General features: G+C 41.7%; 1 protein-coding gene across 3 annotated transcripts; it reads left to right on the forward strand.

Moving 5' to 3' along the window:
* Positions 1–4,121: 4,121 nt before the first annotated feature.
* Positions 4,122–19,865, forward strand: LOC139757642 (CLIP domain-containing serine protease HP8-like). 3 transcript variants are annotated; one of them, XM_071678329.1, is made up of 9 exons: positions 4,122–4,339; positions 10,716–10,793; positions 11,356–11,482; positions 12,907–13,106; positions 14,294–14,393; positions 15,493–15,680; positions 17,535–17,648; positions 17,981–18,136; positions 18,635–19,865. In XM_071678329.1, exons 2-9 carry the CDS (start codon positions 10,724–10,726, stop codon positions 18,790–18,792), a joined length of 1,113 nt encoding a protein of 370 aa, XP_071534430.1. In that variant the 5' UTR covers positions 4,122–4,339; positions 10,716–10,723; the 3' UTR covers positions 18,793–19,865. The 3 variants fall into 3 exon arrangements, with proteins under 3 accessions (XP_071534430.1, XP_071534431.1, XP_071534429.1); XM_071678330.1 differs by having other exon boundaries at positions 4,197–4,326; XM_071678328.1 differs by lacking the exon at positions 4,122–4,339 and adding an exon at positions 8,653–8,772.
* Positions 19,866–22,295: the final 2,430 nt, after the last annotated feature.

Consider the following 22,295-nt stretch of genomic DNA (forward strand, 5'->3'; position numbering starts at 1 on the left):
GAACCATCATCTCGCCTGATGCGTAATCATCCATTGCCGTATTTCGGGTTTTTGTTTCTTGAGACAATGTTGTTCCTGTTGACACGGTTAGGTTCTCAAAGGAAGAGCTCAGGAGGGAAGACCGAGGACACGTGTTTGGTTGGTGGACCAGTCAGTCCTACAGCGTTGTTCACACTGGGAAGGGTACAGGATGTTCACCATGCGGCCGGCTAGTCGAGAGAGAGAGAGAAAATAAAAGATCAGAGACAGATGGTATCATCAATTTCTTCGTTGTTGCCGTCAACAAAGTTGTCGGAATCGCTGTTAAAAAAAATATGTTTAAACGCAATTAAGCCTAAAGACACTTGTATCATTAAATACGCCGTAATGCAACCTACGTTGTACGGATGATGATTGTGTTGGAAAGCATGAGTGTGATTTTCAGCCGCTGACGCTGTGTAAAGCGTACAGAATACATATGTAGCTAACATAAGTTAGAGGTGCTTGCTGACATTAACTCTCATTTTCCTCATGAAAGAGGGAGTTTCATATACATTCTATTAATACACAGGTACAATTAACAAACAAACTAAGTGCTTTTAAGTGCGTCCCAAGTGCGATCTAGCCTAACAAATATAGTTCAGGGTGGCTGCTGGTGTGATTGCCAACGGCTTTTGCCAAAAAGTTCCTAGTTTACATTCTGAGCGAGTGGTTGTCGTGTGGCAATTGAATTAAATAATACCGTCCCTGGAAAACTTTACTATAGGTTTTTTCTTTAAAGATAAATATGTATGGATCTGCAACTATGAATACATCCTCACCTGACAAAAACAGAAAATTGCAGCGAGACCTGAAGTGAGCAGTGGTTAAGCAGACGCCCAACTCCCATTCCACCAGCCAACATGTGTGTATTATACAACCAAACATATCTTATCTACTTAGACTTGTTTATGTAGCGAATTTTATAATTTCGAATGTCATTATAGCTTACCCAATTATCAGTTGTTTTCTTCCCTGTAAGACAAATCGCTTGACTGGTAGAGAACGATATTTGAATAAGTCCAGATTAAAGAAAAGTATCGCCAGGGATGGTGAGTGCAGGAGCAGGGCTGCCGGTGACGGGCAACCTCGCCCCACCCAGACGCTGGATCCACTACAATCCTCATCCTCGCGTTCCAGTAGATAGGAATTCCGTTTCATCTTGCTCCTTACTTTTAAGACATTTTCTGAAGGACACATCCCCGCATATTACAGTGCTATGCATGATGGTAAGAGTAGTCGTATATTTCTAAAGCAAAACACGTGCATGCCAAGGACCATATATGTAGTACAAGAGTGTAGTACAAGAGTGTAGACAAAATTATGATTAACACTTGATGATGAAGAAGGTATTGCTACTGGTCGTTATAACTTGAACCTGGCAATCCATAAACCTAAACCTACCTTTGTCTCTCGATCTTGTATTACCGTTGGGGGTATAAACTATTGAGCTGAAAATAACTAATAATTGAAAATGACAAATCTACTCCTTTTTTAAATTTTCTCCACAACAGCGTTATTTGTTTGTTGAGTAAAGATTTGGTGTCGTGTTCTCATCAGATTATAAGCAGATGATGAGCATATCTAACACGGCTTATCAGCTAGTGTGATTGTTATACTAAGTTTCTTAGCCAATTGGTATAAAAACATTCATCATAGTCATCAAAGCTGAATAGATAGTTTTAGTACGTACAGCTATCGCGAGGATTCGAGCTTGATTCAGGTATCATTAGATGATAATAATCTGTTTCAACAAAACACTGTACAAAGAGGCGCAGTCATTGTGAAGATGGCAATGCTGACGTCGAGGTTTGGAAAACCTGGACCCGGCTGGAAAGTTCCGTTACTGCTTCATGGTTTTACCTTGTTTTTAGACATCCTTATATTTTCAGAGCTCACTCTCATCTGTTAAATCCGAACTGTATCCGTTCTCATGCGACCGCACCATGTAGATATTGGAAATGGGGCTCGTTAGGGCGAGGATGGTGGTGATGTTACTTAGGGACACCAAAGAAAGAACACCTTTTTCTACAAATTTTAACAATGAAAATATATGGAAAGCTAATGTGCGGGACGATATTATTTTCCACATGGCGTGAACATGCAGGAGGATGAGGGGCGTGCACGGAATAGAGTGAATTGGAATGATGTGGTATACCGGAGTCGACGTGCTGTCAATGGATTGAACCAGGACATGTAAAACGTCTGGGGTAAACCATGGAAAGTTTTGTGGGGCCTGGATGTGGAGGGGGAGCTGGGGTTTCGATGCATTATACATGACAGCTAGAGACTGTGTGTGAACGAATGTGGCCTTCGTTGTCTTTCCCTAGCGCCACCTCGTGCACATGCGGGGGGATTGGGTTGTCATTTCATGTGGCGGGGTGGCGACGGAAATGAATAAGGGCAGACTGAATTATGTAAATGTGTTTATATGTATATGTCTCTGTGTATATATATATATATATATATATATATATATATATATATATATATATATATATATATATGCATACGTTGACATGTATAGGGATGGATATGTGCTGTGTGTGGACGTGTATGTATATATATGCGTATGTAGATGGGTTGGGCCATTCTTTCGTGTTTTCTTGCGCTACCTCGCTAACGCGAGAGACAGCGACAAAGTATGATAAATAAGTAGGTAAATATAATCTGATATATATATATATATATATATATATATATATATATATATATATATATATATATATATATATATGCACAGGCCGAAAAAAATCTTTAACACCTTCATGTCTTAAAGATAATTCTAAGATCAAAATCACTTTCGTTATTTAAGAGCAACTCAAAGTTTTATTACCTTTATGAACGACGTGTGATACGAATTTTGACTCAGCAGTATAAGCATACAGTCCACTGGATCCTTTTGAAAGCCTCACAAAGCATCAATATTATTCTTAAACAAAATTATAAATGATAAATGAGAAGACAAAGATATTTCTTGCACATGGAGAAAAATGGAATCTCCTTACTGCTTAGGAATAACTAAGCTTCGAATAGAAAGTAACCTTAGTCTAACTTGTGTCTTTGGGTGTTGTATATGTACTGGACAAATGTATAAGAAGAAGGTTGTTAGATTTGATGTTAGGAGCAACTGGTGTTACCACAGCGACTACGTGAGGCGACATCACGTATGGGAAGTCAACTTTGAGAGGCTGTACCATTGGGTGTGCAATCTCGTCAGAGAACTTCCATAATTTTCCTACTACTAGAAGTAGCGCAGTTTTGATTTGCAGGAAGACTCTGGAAATGTCGTAGGTGGTAGCAGAACCCTTTATTAGAAATGGGTCCTAAAGCAACGTTAGATAGGATCAATGAATAAGGAGAAACTTCCGGCTGTATAACTACCATAAAACCAGCGTCCACCACCATGTCTTGCCTGACCATATAGTGCTCAGTTTGTGTGTGTGTCGCATCATCGCCACCTGCCTCCCGCGTGTGTGCGTTCCTCTGGCGCCCTCCTAACATATCTAAGGGAATCAAAGGTCCTTTGAAAGGGAATATAATACATTCTAAGAAAGCCATGAATGTATTTTCCCTGTACCACTCGACCAGCGTGGACCAGGCTGCCTTCGAGTCGGTCGTACCTTGAGTTTCCCAGAAGTGGAATGCTGTTGACTAGTCCGGTCTTGTGTAAACATTTCTTCCCGTAGAGTCGGTCATTGGTGAAACTGAAGTGCTTATGAACGTAGGGCTTCTGACATCTAGATGAACCTAGGATTGACCTCTGACCCTAGATTACGGTATAACATAGGTCCCATGATAATACTCGGGACATATTGCGAAGCATACTACCCTTTTGCTCTCACGACATCATTCTAGTCTTGTTAGCACGTGACTTGGGATGACCTTACGACGTGAGAGTAGAATAAAGAGGAAAACAATAACAAATTAAAGTGATGCTACTACGATGGCTAGCAGTTCTTTCTGCTCACGGTGTGGCAACACAAATGTACTTGACGTCATACGGCGTACAGAAAAACCCAGAAAGTTATGTACGCTATAGAAGATGGATCATCACTCATATATTCTAGGAGATAATAACAGTAACATAAGAAAATCCTGCCACTTGTGTTGTCAGGCGTCTGGGAACACCAAGTGGTGGTGAGCATATGGTGTTGGGGGGAGGAGCTAGCCATTGTATCCTGGTAAGAGTCAGTTGGAACTCCTGGATCGTGCTGTGCCTTGTACCGCTTCAGTCTCACCTTGCCAACTGATAGGGCAAGACAACGACGCTGGGAGCTCCGTTCGGCCCGACGAGTGCAGTACCTGGTAATCTAACATAGTATGTACTTTTGTATCATGATCATTGTGTTACTTTCAAGATGATAGTACTGTTGTGTCCTGTTTTTTTTACGTATAGACACATGCTGTGTGTGTGGGGGGGGGGGATTCCTTGCATGTTGACTAAATTACTGTTCACCTTGGAAGTGGCTCGCACTATAATGAAGGACCACCGGCTCTCTGGGGGAATATGTGGGAAAACTATAAATGGTTGCATCAGCTCACAGATTTTGTTAGTTTATGCATTCGTGCAACCATATATCAGGTTTCGACCTCAGTATAACAAGATCACAGGCTTTCGAGTCACACGAAATTGACTTCACAATAGTCAGTTTAGGAAAACAATGAAATAAACATTCTGGTACTGTAAGTTCAGCGATGTTAAAATTTTACATTAATGCTAATCTCGCGACGAGATCGAAGTATTTAACTACATAGATTTCTCGCAGGCAAAAAGAAAAGGTTGAGTGTTAGTAAGCCCCTCGTCCTGGTGCAGTTTGTGCTTAGTGCAACTTGACTTGGGTGGAGATGAGATGGTAATAGCACCAGACCAGAGCGTTACCAGATACTTCATGAAAAATCATTCGTTGAAGTCGGTTCCTACCTTGAAAATATTTGATAAGTTGGTATTTAGCATTAGGGTTGTTGTGATATTGTCTAGGTATATTTCAACATTTCCACATATTTGGTCGAGCCAGCGCCTAACTTGACATTGACGTAGGATGATGTATTAAGGTCATGGTGATGGAATAGAGGGAACTTCCGCTAGGATGATGAACCCATATATACAAATATATATTAGTATATATTCATTTCCATATCTTTTTTGACCAGTCAGCACCAAAGTTGACTGTGAAACGCGATGACGCGAGGAAGAATCAAATGGGGACCTTGCAATGGGGTTGAACCCCATCTGATTCATGTGTTCATTTTTCACATTTCTTGATCAATCAGCAGCATATCTGATAGCGAAGCAGGAGGACACAGGGGGGAGGGGGGGACGGTGTATGATGCAGGACTGGACAATAGATGTTCCACCACTCCAGCAGGAGGGAACTCCAGCCGGTCGGCCTTGAAGCCGCGCAGGACGTCTTCAGGCGTAGGATACTTTGGATCCTTATTATACTCTTCATTATGAGGAGTGTTGGGTTGTGGTCAGTGTTGGCAGAGTGTGGGGCCTTCGTTCTTATTCTTTCCTTTTTCTATATTTTACTTGAACTTACTCTAAGAATTTTTTAAGAGGTTGGATATACAATAAAGTGAGGTCCATAAAGCATCATTTATTTCGTTAATTGTAACTAAACTTTTATCATTTATTCTCCATTTTTTTGTACTCTGTCTGCATGATTATTAAGAAGCTAAGAAGCAAAAATAAGGTAGAGGAATGAATTCTAACATGCGAATTTAATCTAGCTCAAGGGTCATGAGTTTACAGGTTTACTTAAGGAAGACAGAATAGGAGGCCTGATTGACCCACGACTGTGTTGTCTGGAAAAAAAGAAAGTAAAGAAAAATTAACTCCGCTCAGTACTTTTTTATGCTGTAACCGACTCCCCCCCCCCCCCCCCCCCCCCCCCGCCGCTTCTGCTGCTGGACATTAGCCTTGTAGTGTCTCCGTTAACGCTGTCGTTTATACGTTTGTATCTGGCGTTTTTCTCAAAGTATACCTAAATTTACAGAATATTTGTCTAAACAACATCTGAAGGTATCTATGGTTTTAGTATTCACTACGTCTGACGGTAACTTATATTCCAGTGCTCAACACAGTCGTACCGTTGTACCCGTTAGATGGTATTCAAGGATCGAGCCAAAGTGCTAAACGGGTTGATATCATTAGAAAAAAAAATTGTCAGTTCTGTTATGACTATAAACATTCCATTATTTGTAGTAGGGTAACTATTTATGGGTTCGAATCATGGCTGCGGCAGTCGGTCCACAGTCAATCCAGCTGTTCGTACACCCGTAAAGGTTGGTCGATAAAATAGGTACCTAGCACTGGCTAGGATATATATATATATATATATATATATATATATATATATATATAGAGAGAGAGAGAGAGAGAGAGAGAGAGAGTGTAAATGGGATGGCCTTGATTAAGGTCTCAGCTGCCCGTGTCGTCTCGGGTAACATTAAAAAAGAAAAAGAATCTTGGCTTTCGTCTGACTCAGGCATTAGGTTAAAGATGTTCATCTTTTCATGTCAAGGAGGGTTAGATGTCTACAAGTTGCCAAACATTGGTAGGTAAACACAAGTGTTTAGTAGGAGTAAACTTCTTAATAGTAATCCAATCCTTCACTTTCTTGTCAAGCATACAAATGAGAAGCTGAGGGGCCCCGGGGTGGGGAAGTCTTTCTGTCGTGGCGTGCTAGTGTGAGAGCAGTGTGATCATGAAGAACTTTATAATGTTTGACGATGCCTGGGTTGGATCATTTAGACTCAGAATGTTCCGTGCAAGATTCTTGGTATGTTGCTTTCTTACGGTTCTGTAGCAAGATTTTATGGTAAGATTTGGCCAAAGGAAAAGTAACGCCGTGATGATCTGTTGATGTTTATGAAGATTTTTCGTATTACGTTCCATCCACACCTTTCCTGAGGTTAAGAAATAGTGGTATGTTGATGCAGGGATATTATAGCTTCGTTGGTACGTCATGGTAATTTTTGTCATCCATATCCAAACAACATGGGTTTAGAAGAGTTTGAATGAACATATTTCATCTGCCTTCAGTTAATATTTTCCAGTGTTTCAGTTCTGGGAAGTTAAGGTTGGTTCATAGATGTGGCTGGAATTCCCGCCCTGCCCACGGCGTTTAATGCCTTCTGTTGGCCCAGCGTGTCTACGAGGCATCCACACACACACACACACACACACACACACACACGGCCGCCTCGCCTCGGTTAGCGTTGCTCGCTGTCAGACAGCACAGTCTCTTTCCGGTGTCAGACCGTCATGGGTACGACTCCTTGGCTCAACGGTTGGTCCATCCCCCTTGTGGCAGGACGATTGATGGGTGCCTGGCTTAGCATGGAATGTATGTGTGTGTGTGTGTGTGTGTGTGTGTGTGTGTCGTTGTATACACTCTAGGAGCAAATACAAAGCACATATACACAAGGTTCAGGTGCATCTCGAAAGGAAAATCCCACTACATGATATACATGGCGATCACAACAGAAAGCCAACGTAATATCAACCTATTCTTCTGCCCAAAATAAAGAAACATTAGAACTTGAAATCTTTGTCTTTGTGGAGTTAATCAACCCATGATCGCATACTGCACCTGGAACGATCAACTGCCAGCAAAACTTGAAAGTTGTATTGAACCATGAGAGAAGAACCTTGAGTTTGGCCGCACCTTAACCCGGAACCTGGGAACCCTAACTGTATACATTGTTTACTACGAGGAAGATGTCTCTTGTTTTACTATGAGGAAGATGTCTCTTGTTTTACTATGAGGAAGATGTCTCTTGTTTTACTACGAGGAAGATGTCTCTTGTTTTACTACGAGGAAGATGTCTCTTGTTTTACTACGAGGAAGATGTCTCTTGTTTTACTACGAGGAAGATGTCTCTTGTTTTAATGATAACATTTTCAAAAAAATGTTGAAAGACTTTTAGTGAAATTCTCCTGAAGGTTGTAATTACATGAACATCTTAATTTTCTCCCCGCTTTGCTTTTACTTTGAACACATTTTCTCTTTGGTATAAGAGATACGTCGCTGTGGCTTGGTATTATAAGGTTTTGGTTCATTCCTGTCAGTCTGTCTTTTTACTGTAGTTTTTTTATGTTACTTAAATAAGGAACAAGTTTCTTGATCAACAAATTATCTGTTCATTTTTTTTTTTTTTTACTAATGTAGGACTGTGTACATGACGCCAGATGTCTTGTTATAAGGCGAGGCAGATGTTTTATCATAGTTTTAGCAGGTGTTCTTGTATAGGACTAAACAAGTGTTTTGATAGTTACAACTTTTATAGGGTTACACCTGTTATATCATAGGGTCAGATAGATTTATATTACAAGATCGACAGTTGTTTCCAAGGTTAAGTTATTGTTTTATTAAAGGGTTAGGTGGCTGTTTTACTTGAGGGTTGAACTGGTGTTTAATTGGGTTTAAGCAGTAGATTATAAGATTAGACATTTGCTTGATTATAGGGTTAGGCGGGTAGTTAGAAAAGGGTTAGATTGGAATGTCACATATCATATGAAATACAGTACCTGTGTTTTTAGACAGGGCTGTGCAGGTGTGGGCAGGTCTTTTATTTCAAGGTTTTGTTGTTAAATGTTTTATTAAAGCTTGTATTTGGTTTATTTCAGATCCGCTTATAATACGTCGACGAACAACAGTTAAATAGGAAAGACTAGAGAATGTATGAACCATAATGGAATACTCGTTTCTTGAGGAGACAGCATGAATATTATCAGTGAATATCCTTGTAAGAGTACATTGATTGCCGCAATGAATATCAATACGTTGGGAACACTGAAGTATTCGCTGAGTGAACCATTATCATGAAGACTGGTCTGGGAAATCAAGTTTCCCAAGCGTAAAACCCTTGATCTGGTTGTGTGTAACCAGTGGTTATCTGGGGAACTCCAGTTAAGCATGAGTCATGGTTGTGACATACATACAAATTCTAACGTAAAGCGTTCACAGTGGTGTACATGGCTCCCACATTGGTGTACATGGCTCTCACAATGGTGTACATGGCTCCCACACTGGTGTACATGGCTCCCTCACAGTGGTGTACATCTTATTTATAACCATATACCTAGTCAAATACGGACTGCCACACAATAAACCACATAACATAGTTTTATCCTTTATTCTGGGGTTGAATTACATTGAAATATTAATGAAAATTCTAAAGTGAGTGTAACTCTGGGAAGGCATGATTAGGTGATGAGAGTGAAAAGGAAGTGCCACGTGTTTCAGCAAATTGTGACGACTATTATTCCATAAAACAATTTGATGATATAGGAAGAAACACTTTCGATAAACAATGATGAACGTTAACAGTGTAAGGGTCGCCAGACGCTGCTTTCTGATGTAACCTAAAGAAGTCATATTTGACCTCGGTAGAAATTCAGTAGCTTCCTTGGTAGTGTACAGAGCTGAAACGCACTATTCATGTTGTATATAAACTTTTACAAAGTTAGTTATTAGACATAGTTAGAATGAGCTATCAAGGGAGGCCTTCGCTAACCAGAGTTCTAGGGTTCTTCAGTATTTCAAAATATCGAATTACTTGTTTACTTTGTTGATAGAAATATAGTTTTATACAGATTGTTGATAGAAATATTCAATTTTATATAGATATGTGTTCCTCTCTAAGTTTATGAATATTTATTCTATATAAAGCATTTAAGATGAGTGAGAAAGCGTGATATAATTTGTTTTCGACATAACATTAATAGTAAATGTAGAGATTTTTCTCTGATTTATTTTCTTTATAGTGAAGACTGGTTCTTGAGGCAAGGCCTTTCTTGGACCCAACCTTGACGTATTTAGCGGTAATTCCACTGGTCTCTGGCGTGTTACAGTTAAACCTTACCAAGCTTTGAGTAAGCTAGCCCGGTTGAGAGGCCATCATGGTGCACGAATACATAGTCTTATTTCAAATGATCATTTCTAAATGTTGCAATATGTTGAAAAATCTTCACTGGCTGCCGTAAATGGGGATTTTTTGTTCATACCTTTTTGCCTCTCCCCGGATCCTGGCAGACTGATCTTAGGTTGATTATGAATATATATATATATATATATATATATATATATATATATATATATATATATATATATATATATATATGTGTGTGTGTGTGTGTGTGTGTGTGTGTGTGTGTGTGTGTGTGTGTGTGTGGAGATAGAGCAAAGTGGATGGAGTTACCTGCTGTATGTCCTCACAACGAACTTCAAGTGGTTCAAGGCTTGAAACAGTACTGGTTCAGTGTCTTATTTCTAATGTTAATTGAATTGACAATGTCCTCAATAAGCGGGTTCCATTCATCTTAAGTTTTATCGTTATTGAAATAAGTCATGTATTTACTTTCCTGTTTATTGTTAAATATTTTGCTTTATCGTCTCCTTTTATCTTAACCTGGTAATTCCCAAGAGTTTCCTATGATAATATTTTAGATTTTACCTGTTTGTGTGTGTGTGTGTGTGTGTGTGTGTGTGTGTGTGTGTGTGTGTGTGTGTGTGTGTGTGTGTGTGTGTTGTCTGAAATTATAACAGGTGTGTTACAATATTTTATGACAGTCAAAACTGTGAAATATTATATTTGCGAAAGTTTCTGAGATGTTCACCTTCGCACTGATGGCTGCAGTTCCCAGTGATCACGCTAGTCATCTTCTGAAAGGCTACTTTCCTCTCCAGGTGTGACGATGGCCTGGCTGATAGTGACGGTGATGGTGATGATGGTGATGGAGGCCCATGCACAACACAGAGGAGCAAGTGAGTCTTAATAAAGTCTTCAAGTGTTTCCGCGCCTCTCGGCTCTGCGTTACTGGGAGTCGTTCACAAACTGGTTTATCCAGTTTCCTTATTATGTACTCGTGTACACATACACACAGTGTACACATACTGAAAGTCTTAGTTGTAATCCTTATATAGCTGTTTAGGATGATTCAACTGTTTAACAGTCGTTAATACCCGGAAATTCGTCATTCAAATTAGCTCGTGGGTGACACTAAGCAACTGTTACATAAACCCCGGAGCTCCCTCCTCGTCTCTGCTGGTCTGATACTTTCCCGTTTTTGTAGTAATTTCTCTTGATGGTGTTAATGACTCCGGCAGCCGATAGGCCAAAAGCCCACGCACGCACCTGACCAACGACCGCTTACAACCCATCTAGTGATTTGTATGTTTCCCCTGTAAAGAGGACACAATTTCCCTGAAGCTTTTAAGAGGATACAGTTTCCCTGTAGCTGTAAAGAGGATATAGTTTCCCTTTAGCTGGATGTATTTGTTTTATTTGTTACAAGTAAAAGGTATAGAAGATATTTGGTCGTGACAGGTTGCCAGACAGCGGATGATGTTGCGGGTGTGTGTGACAGCCTGAACAAGTGTCCACCACTTAGTCGACTCCTGCAGCAGGTACGATCAGGCACCGCCCCTCAAGATTCTCTAAAAGTCCTGCAGAGGTAAGTTCGATGCTCACATTGCCTGAAGCAGTTACAAGAGGAACTAGATTTGATTCCTTATGATCTAAAAACATAAACGTACCAGAGTCTTAAGTTTCTTGCTCACAGAGGCTTGAAGTCTTGTAGGTCCAACTGTGGATTCTGTCCTCTGAGAACCACCTCTCTCATGGTGACGCTCTCTGAATTCAGTTCAGCTGGGTGACACATTATCCCTAATATATATATATATATATATATATATATATATATATATATATATATATATATATATATATATATATATATATATATATATATATATATAATCCTTCGGGATAGGGGAGAAAGAATACTTCCCACGTATTCCCTGCATGTCGTAGGCGACTAAAAGGGAAGGGAGCGTGGGGCTGGAAATCCTCACCTCTCGTTTTTAATTTTCTAAAAGAAGGCACAGAGAAGGGGGCCAAGTGAGGATTTCCCTCAAAGGCTCAGTCCTCTGTTCTTAACGCTACTTCGCAAACATAGGAAAAAGTCCGGGGAGAGAGTTCTACACTTGTGGGCCCCTTCTCTTGAACATGCCATCCCGTTATACAACTTTCCTCAAGATCTTGTGCCGGAAAAGATCACCTTAACATCTTTATCAACCAATTTCTTGAGTCATTATCAAAATTGGTCAGAAACTTGAAAGGTTGTAATCAAGTACTCCATATTCCTTCTTCCAAGAAAGTGAACCTTACAACCTGTAGCTGCTCCTTGTAACTCATCTGTCTTATTCCATGGAACGTCTTCATTACATTCCTCTAGAGTCTAGATAGATGTTCGTATAAGTGAGGTATCTACTTTAAGAAGTATCATCATGATTTCTATTGTTTATTGGGTATTTCCATATCCATGCACTTAATGGCGATTGTAACACAAACCAGTTGATAATTTGTCTCCCAAACAGTTGTCTGAACACTGTGGCTTTAAGGTAGGTGTTTACCGCGTCTATTCCCAAGTCTCTCACACACACAGACCCGTGTATGTTGTTTACTACCTGATTATAGTCATACTGAATCTTTCTTCACCTGTTAACCATCTTTATTTAACAACTTATTTTGTTCAGCCCTATTGTTAGCATTATCTGTCCTCCTTGTTTCTGGTTCCATTTAAACTCGGCCTTTTTATCCTCATGCATATACTCATTTTAGATGTCTGTGTTCCTTAACGAGCTTTCCATTATGCACAGTATGTTCCACTGATGAATTTGCCTCCAACAAAGTGTATAATCCTTTGTACCCCATTGTCTGTCTGTATATGTTTGTATTATTGTTTTTCTATGTTTATCTTTGTATTTCTGTTTATATTTGCATATTAACATTGTTGACATAATTGTTTAGATTCGCTTCACTAGAATAAAGAAGTTTGCCTTGAGAGAGTATATGTTTTTTAACGTCACCAAACAGTTCCATATGTCACTTTGACAACGGAGAGCCACTGTTGTGCTGTAGTGCAGGCCAAGCCACTCCAACCCCGACCCCGCCTAAACCTAGTCAAGGTGTACTGCCTGCACGTTGCGGGCACACACGGCTCGCGGACAGGATCATTGATGGAGAAGACGCTCCTCTGTCTGCGTGGCCTTGGATGGTCTTGCTTCGAGGGACTGGTAAATGTCATTTTCTGTATAATTTTTATTTCTTCAAACTTATCTTTCCATATGGTTATTATTTACTTGTATCCATGTATCAGTCTTCAGTAATCTTAGGTTGTATATCCGGATATCAGCAATCTCACCCACCACATATCTTTGTCTTTCATTTACTGTAAATAATTTCCCACTTGACATGGACGAGGAAAGAACTCCAGACTTATTAGGCCCCATCTCATGAATTTTGTCCATCGCACAACTTTTTCAATTTCCGTATGTTGTTCCAATATACTGCTTCCTCATTCTATTCATTCCATTAATCCACCACTCTTATACTATAAAAGTATTTTTACACATCTTTCCTTATTCGTTTCTTGCTTGATTCCTTATTAGTTTCTTGCTTGATTTCATGTTATGTCGTCTGGTTCCTCTATCCTTACGTCTTTCGAAGAACGCTTTACTCTCCTCGTTATCACTCCGGTGTGAATGCTTAGGCTGTCATCAAGTCACACCTAACTCTTCTGTCTTCAGCTTTCATGATTCCGGTACTATGTTTGTTGGTCTACTTTGGACCTTCTCTTTTGTGCTCCTTTGCGATCGATGACCGGGCTTGAGAAGCCTGTTTTAGTTTTGGCCTTATATAGAACATGACCAGCTTGCTGAATATTTCCATATTCATGAAGCTGGATGCACTTTAAGCTTTTGTTTGCAGACATGCAGACAGTTGGTCTTCTGTGTGTGACGAGTTATGGAGGTTTGTCTGAGAGATGATATTGTTGATCTGCTCATCTCTTTTGATGGTAATATTATTGACTGCCTCCTTACCTTGGTTTATATTCATATGTTAGTGTGTATGTTTGTTCCCTTACTGTACCTTGCCTTATGTATTTATTTGTATATGTTCATAAAGCCGTGAATACTAATCCTATAGGAGGCATTTCTCTCATGTATATGTCTTGACCCCAGACATGCAGCGTATGTGTTTTGACCCTAACTAGGCAGGAATCATTGTTATCTTCACCATAACAGAACACATTTGCCTTGAATTTTTTTGGTATTTTTCTATAAAGTTCGAACGTTTTCCTCTGCATGCTTATCCCACTGACAGTCTCTCTTTCAAAGATAGGCTCATATTTCTGGACTGAGAGAGTGCACGTCATCTGTTCAAAATAGTTCATTTTACTATTTTTCTTCCCCTCCAACAGTGGACGGCCATCTGGCCTGGTTCTGTGGTGGGACCATCCTCTCGGAACTGTTCGTCCTGACTGCAGCTCACTGCTTCAAACCTGAGCTGAAAGTAGACCTGTGAGTTACGTTACCTTGATCACTATCTCCTGCTTTGGTATTGTTTACGATGTGTGAGACTTGGCAGGGGAAGGAAGGGGTCTTGATGGGGCTTTATATGACCCGGTAAGGAAGCGGTCAACAACTGATGCCACATCTAGTGATGAGAATGTTCTGTGGGGGAAACAAGCGAAGCAAAGAAATATAGCGGCGGAAAGTGTGAAACTACATTGATAAGTAAATTGTCTTTTTCGGCGATTTTGAAGGTTAACATAATGATGTGGAAGACTGTCTTCATCATTACCTTCAAACATGATCTTACAATATGATCTGACAGTGAAGATATCTTACCATGAGAACATAGAAGGGTATAAAGATATTTCGTTGTTTACGAAAGAGCTTTTCCTTAATGGTCAAGTATGTCTTCATTATTGAAAGTGGGTTCATCTGTACGGGGCAGCTATCACAGTGGGCGAGCTATGAATGAGACACGATGGATAACGGTTGATGCTGTTCAACACACCTTGATCTCCAGCGATTCCTACTTTTGACTTGCGTTTTCATTTGACAATACACTTTGCATGACAGTAGTGGTACTTTTGTCTGTAACCTGTAAGTCCACATTGCTTGATGTTTGGTCCCTTTCGTTGGACGTGGCCAGCATCCTGGACGCTGCAAGAGCCCCATAGAAGATAAAGATGAATTTCTAGAGCAGGAAGGTAAAGGTGTGTGAGGTAGTGTGTATATCAACAGTACACTCGTAGTTTGTTATGACAGTATTGTACTTTGATGTTACTCTTCCTCTCAGCAAATAAGCAAATATGTTTAAGTCAGTGTTCTGATTGTGACAACTCAGTACCAATACCTGGTCATAGAATTTTCTTGTTTAAGACTCATGTGCAATAGAGTGAGAATTGCAGTTCCTTCCAAGGATTGGATAACCCTCTTGGTGATCACTACCATCAGCTCTACACTACTGTATGTCCGGAGCAAATAGTTTCTCAATCATAATTGTTACCTTAAAGAAGTGCGTCTCTTGTATATTGTTGTATGATGGTTTCCTGTGAGGATTATTAATGGTACTGTGATACGGTCATTTGCATTACCATCATTTTTCCAGACACTATGCGAGAATTGGCGAGCACACACTGTCCCAGAACCCAGACTGTGAAGGTGCCGATTGTGCGCCTATACCTCAGGACATCACAGTGGCAGAGATTATCCTTCATCCCCAGTATGACACAACCTGCAAGGAGTGCAATGACATTGCTTTGCTCAAACTCTCTGCGCCAGCTCAGTTTGATGACAGTAAGTATTCTGAACGTTCCTCTGTAATCCGGCCTGAAACCAGAGGATTCGAACCCATGCATCAACAGTCTTGCCTAAGTCAGTCTTTCTCAAACTTTCACTGACATGATAGATATACATCTCTATCACTGACATGGTAGATATACATCTCTAGAACTCTAGATCAAGATAAGAACTTAAGGTTTTGCTTTGTGGTAGGGAGAAGCTGTGGTGGAGGTTGTCAGACGTGTTTGTATCTCATTGAAGATGTGTTACATGTGTCAGTTTAACATTTTCATGAACTCTTATGACCATAATCTCTCGTCGCTCTTGCTTCAGCGTAATGAATGAAACGTGAAATATATATATATATATATATATATATATATATATATATATATATATATATATATATATATATATATATATATTATATATTATTATATTTTTATTATACTTTGTCGCTGTCTCCCGCGTTTGCGAGGTAGCGCAAGGAAACAGACGAAAGAAATGGCCCAACCCCCCCCATACACATGTATATACATACGTCCACACACGCAAATATACATACCTACACAGCTTTCCATGGTTTACCCCAGACGCTTCACATGCCTTGATTCAATCCACTGACAGCACGTCAACCCCGGTATACCACATCGCTCCAATTCACTCTATTCCTTGCCCTCCTTTCACCCTCCTGCATGTTCAGGCCCCGATCCCACAAAATCTTTTTCACTCCATCTTTCCACCTCCAATTTGGTCTCCCTCTTCTCCTCGTTCCCTCCACCTCCGACACATATATCCTCTTGGTCAATCTTTCCTCACTCATTCTCTCCATGTGCCCAAACCACTTCAAAACACCCTCTTCTGCTCTCTCAACCACGCTCTTTTTATTTCCACACATCTCTCTTACCCTTACGTTACTCACTCGATCAAACCACCTCACACCACACATTGTCCTCAAACATCTCATTTCCAGCACATCCATCCTCCTGCGCACAACTCTATCCATAGCCCACGCCTCGCAACCATACAACATTGTTGGAACCACTATTCCTTCAAACATACCCATTTTTGCTTTCCGAGATAATGTTCTCGACTTCCACACATTCTTCAAGGCCCCCAGAATTTTCGCCCCCTCCCCCACCCTATGATCCACTTCCGCTTCCATGGTTCCATCCGCTGCCAGATCCACTCCCAGATATCTAAAACACTTCACTTCCTCCAGTTTTTCTCCATTCAAACTCACCTCCCAATTGACTTGACCCTCAACCCTACTGTACCTAATAACCTTGCTCTTATTCACATTTACTCTTAACTTTCTTCTTCCACACACTTTACCAAACTCAGTCACCAGCTTCTGTAGTTTCTCACATGAATCAGCCACCAGTGCTGTATCATCAGCGAACAACAACTGACTCACTTCCCAAGCTCTCTCATCCCCAACAGACTTCATACTTGCCCCTCTTTCCAAAACACTTGCATTTACCTCCCTAACAACCCCATCCATAAACAAATTAAACAACCATGGAGACATCACACACCCCTGCCGCAAACCTACATTCACTGAGAACCAATCACTTTCCCCTCTTCCTACACGTACACATGCCTTACATCCTCGATAAAAACTTTTCACTGCTTCTAACAACTTTCCTCCCACACCATATATATATATATATATATATATATATATATATACTAAAAGAAATTTTATATGGGCCACGCTTCCCTAATTGTGGTAAGTGACTTGCGTATTAGATACATAAGCCAAAATGATTTCGATTATACTTGACTTCCAGTTGCTCATACGTCAGTACAGCCTGGATGGCGCGTCACGCAATATCAGTTTGTTTTGATGAGAACTCTTCATTCCAGTTTTTGTGATGCCAATATGTTTACCCGTCGACCCCCTGCTGGACTTGGGCTTCGGAGAAGAGGAATTCGTAAATAAGTATGTTTGGGCTGCTGGCTGGGGCTCTACCGCCAGAGGCAAGTGCAGAGGAGTTTTTTTTTTTTCTTTATGATTATCTGTTGATCACTGGGACATCATTAGTCATTGCATTAAAAAAGTAAAGTGAAGGAAACGTCCTAAAAAGCACTGTTGCAATAATCATGGAAGAAACTGAGAACCTTCGATTTAAGCAGAGTAGTTGAGAGTTTACTACACAACCAGGCTCTACTGTACACATTCACTTTAGAAGAAAAGGTTCTGTTTGTTTAGACCTACTTTTTTTATATCAGATAATTGTCCTCACATAGTTTTCGCATATACAACTTTGAATTTTGGAGAAATACAAACGTGTCTCATTTATTACGAACAGATCCATCAATTAAGCGTCAGCCAGATACGTTGCAGCAAGTGCTACTGCCCTTAAAAAACACAGAGCATTGCAACTCTCTGAAGGGGAACTACCCTGACCCTCGCATGGTCCTGTGTGCTGGTGGCGATGGAAAGGACACGTGCAGTGGCGACTCTGGTAAGTTGACAACACTTCAGTTGCAACATCTCCGTCCAGGATGTGAAACATGATGTAATACTTGATCTAAACGCTGCCAAGAGAAGAAATGTTTACTGAATAGTTCATGTTGGAGATAGAGGAAAGAGGTTTAGCTCCAGGAACCAACAGGAGAATGATGTGGTAAGATTGAGAAGTTTGGTCCAAGTTGAATATTGGAGGTGAATGGTAAGAGTGACTGACGCCTTTGGTAAATGATGAGAAAACGTTTCTTGCTCAGCGAATATAAAAATATTACACTTTCTGCCATGAAAGAAAATTAAATATTCGAGTTTGAAAAGTACATGTACAAGTAATATTGCTCAATTTTCAGCTTCCGTGCTATAAAGTGCAGGAGGGACACAGTATGGGAGAACAATTATGCTTGTAAGACACGTAAGATAATCGGTAGAAGGAATGAAAACTGTGTACTTTCCCTACATGACCAGAGTTTCTCAAAACACAAAAATCATCTTTCAGGTGGACCCATCACCCTTTTTAACGGGAATACCACCAAAAGCTTTGTGGTGGGCGTTACGAGCCTGGGTCCTGTTGTTTGTGGCACAATCAACACTCAGGGCATCTACACCAATGTCCTCTATTATATGGACTGGATCCTGAGAACTATGCAACCCTAAATCTATGGCCTTAGGGAATCCAAGACCATCCTAGACTGCGCTTCACCACAGTAAGACTTGTAAAGATACAGTGCCTCAGAGATTCTCGGCTCTCATCATTACCCCTGGGAATACTGAACCTATACTGTTACTGTGGCACACGTGGGTTTGAGTCTGTCACTATAGAGTTTACCCTCAGACCCATCTGCTCCCAGACCTACCTAAATACCAAATTACATTTATCATATATTGAGCTATTTCAGATTTATCTATCTACCTTTAGAGATAGCCAAGGAAGGTTTGGGTATTCTGAGTCATGGATGTCCCTTTGACGAATCCTGTAACCAAAACAAATGGATTCAATTACTGTTCCCAGGGTCGGCTTCACCTAAGTGAAGGTCAACACCCATCAGCTGGTATATTCAATGAAGCACATCTGTATTAACTACCTTCTCAACTTTATGATTGATACTGATTCGTCATTATTTGTTAACATATATGATACGATAAACAAACTTTTGATTCTTTTCTCTTTGTAATATATTTTGTGGTATTCATCTGAATTTATGTCGAGGAGTCACTGAGACTGGATATGAAAAAGAAAACAAGTATGGAATATAAAGTTTGGCTGAACTGACAGATAAGGGAGGAGGTTCAAAAGTTTGAGACGTTTAGTAGTATATCTAAGATATAACATAAATATTAGAGGACTCTTAGACATAAACCTTCAGCAGTTCCCAGGAGAAAAGAAAGGAAGACGGTCTATGGTTCGTGTCCATACTCCTGGGTTACAACATTGGTGTGGCTGATGCATTATCTGTTTGTTACACCGTTCTACAGAGAACGTATTAGTAGCAATAATGTTTCATGTGATTGACGTAACTCCAGGGTATGTGACTGTCTGCCAGCTCAAAAATGATTCCCGTTGAGCATTCATGGTCAGTTTTTGAGTCTCCGAGTTCCATTACAGTCATTACGTGATGACCTGTGTCTGGTTTCTGCTATGGTGACCCCAGTCATGTGTTGATGCTGGGGTTAGATGTCAGATGTTTACTGTCTTTGTATCGTAATAAAGAAATTTTCCCTCCTTACAAGACTTTTATCTTACAAATAATTTTCTTAATTTTCTATCAAGTTCCAAAATAAAAAAATGTCTTTATGATACAAGTTGAATATTTTTGGTGTAATTAAACGTTTCAAAATACTGGTTTTCAAGTCCTCTTACCTATGCTTGTATGTTATGAATCAATTATGGCTACACAGAATTTGGTGCCTGAGATATTAGGCCTCTGATATTCGGTAGATTTTGGTCGCTGATTCTGAATATGTCATCAGTTTTTCCCTATCAGCTCTGGTTATCGAGATATGATATACCCTTAATTGCTGCTCATACAACCGATGATGACTACAAATCATTAATTGCCTTTTTTGATAAAAGAAAATGGCTTCATACAGGTATAATTTGTTTATTTATGATTAAATTACATCCATAGAATCAGATAATGGTGAAACAAGCATAGAAAGTTATTACTGATACAATGTTCATTTACTCAGACATCTCACGTCTCAAAGACTTTTTGCGGCGAGCTGGCCCAGGATAATCACGTTGAACAGTCCAGTAGTAACCCACCATCATATGGGTATCCCAGTATCCTCGGTATGGGTATCCCAGTGTCCCCGGTATGGGTATCCCAGTGTCCCCGGTATGGGTATCCCAGTGTCCCAGGTATGGGTATCCCAGTGTCCCAGGTATGGGTATCCCAGTGTCCCAGGTATGGGTATCCCAGTATCCTCGGTATGGGTATCCCAGTGTCCCCGGTATGGGTATCCCAGTGTCCCCGGTATGGGTGTCCCAGTGTCCCCGGTATGGGTATCCCAGTGTCCCCGGTATGGGTGTCCCAGGTATGGGTATCCCAGTGTCCCAGGTATGGGTATCCCAGTGTCCCAGGTATGGGTATCCCAGTGTCCCCGGTATGGGTATCCCAGTGTCCCCGGTATGGGTGTCCCAGTGTCCCCGGTATGGGTATCCCAGTGTCCCAGTGTCCCCGGTATGGGTGTCCCAGTGTCCCCGGTATGGGTATCCCAGTGTCCCCGGTATGGGTATCCCAGTGTCCCCGGTATGGGTGTCCCAGTGTCCCCGGTATGGGTATCCCAGTGTCCCCGGTATGGGTATCCCAGTGTCCCAGGTATGGGTGTCCCAGTGTCCCCGGTATGGGTATCCCAGTGTCCCCGGTATGGGTGTCCCAGTGTCCCAGGTATGGGTATCCCAGTATCCCCGGTATGGGTATCCCAGTGTCCCCGGTATGGGTATCCCAGTGTCCCCGGTATGGGTATCCCAGTGTCCCCGGTATGGGTGTCCCAGTGTCCCTGGTATGGGTATCCCAGTGTCCCAGGTATGGGTATCCCAGTATCCTCGGTATGGGTATCCCAGTGTCCCAGGTATGGGTATCCCAGTGTCCCAGGTATGGGTGTCCCAGTGTCCCCGGTATGGGTATCCCAGTGTCCCCGGTATGGGTATCCCAGTGTCCCAGGTATGGGTATCCCAGTGTCCCCGGTATGGGTATCCCAGTGTCCCCGGTATGGGTGTCCCAGTGTCCCCGGTATGGGTATCCCAGTGTCCCCGGTATGGGTATCCCAGTGTCCCCGGTATGGGTATCCCAGTATCCTCGGTATGGGTATCCCAGTGTCCCCGGTATGGGTGTCCCAGTGTCCCAGGTATGGGTGTCCCAGTGTCCCCGGTATGGGTATCCCAGTGTCCCCGGTATGGGTATCCCAGTGTCCCAGGTATGGGTGTCCCAGTGTCCCGGGTATGGGTATCCCAGTGTCCCCGGTATGGGTATCCCAGTGTCCCAGGTATGGGTGTCCCAGTGTCCCAGGTAAGTGTATCCCAGTGTCCCAGGTATGGGTGTCCCAGTGTCCCCGGTATGGGTATCCCAGTGTCCCCGGTATGGGTATCCCAGTGTCCCCGGTATGGGTATCCCAGTGTCCCCGGTATGGGTGTCCCAGTGTCCCCGGTATGGGTATCCCAGTGTCCCCGGTATGGGTATCCCAGTGTCCCCGGTATGGGTATCCCAGTATCCTCGGTATGGGTATCCCAGTGTCCCCGGTATGGGTGTCCCAGTGTCCCAGGTATGGGTGTCCCAGTGTCCCCGGTATGGGTATCCCAGTGTCCCCGGTATGGGTATCCCAGTGTCCCAGGTATGGGTGTCCCAGTGTCCCGGGTATGGGTATCCCAGTGTCCCCGGTATGGGTATCCCAGTGTCCCAGGTATGGGTGTCCCAGTGTCCCAGGTATGGGTATCCCAGTGTCCCCGGTATGGGTGTCCCAGTGTCCCCGGTATGGGTGTCCCAGTGTCCCCGGTATGGGTGTCCCAGTGTCCCAGGTATGGGTATCCCAGTATCCCCGGTATGGGTATCCCAGTGTCCCAGGTATGGGTATCCCAGTGTCCCAGGTATGGGTGTCCCAGTGTCCCAGGTATGGGTATCCCAGTGTCCCAGGTATGGGTATCCCAGTGTCCCCGGTAT

Source organism: Panulirus ornatus, chromosome 27 (genome assembly GCF_036320965.1).
Source record: "Panulirus ornatus isolate Po-2019 chromosome 27, ASM3632096v1, whole genome shotgun sequence".
Taxonomy (NCBI): domain Eukaryota; kingdom Metazoa; phylum Arthropoda; class Malacostraca; order Decapoda; family Palinuridae; genus Panulirus; species Panulirus ornatus.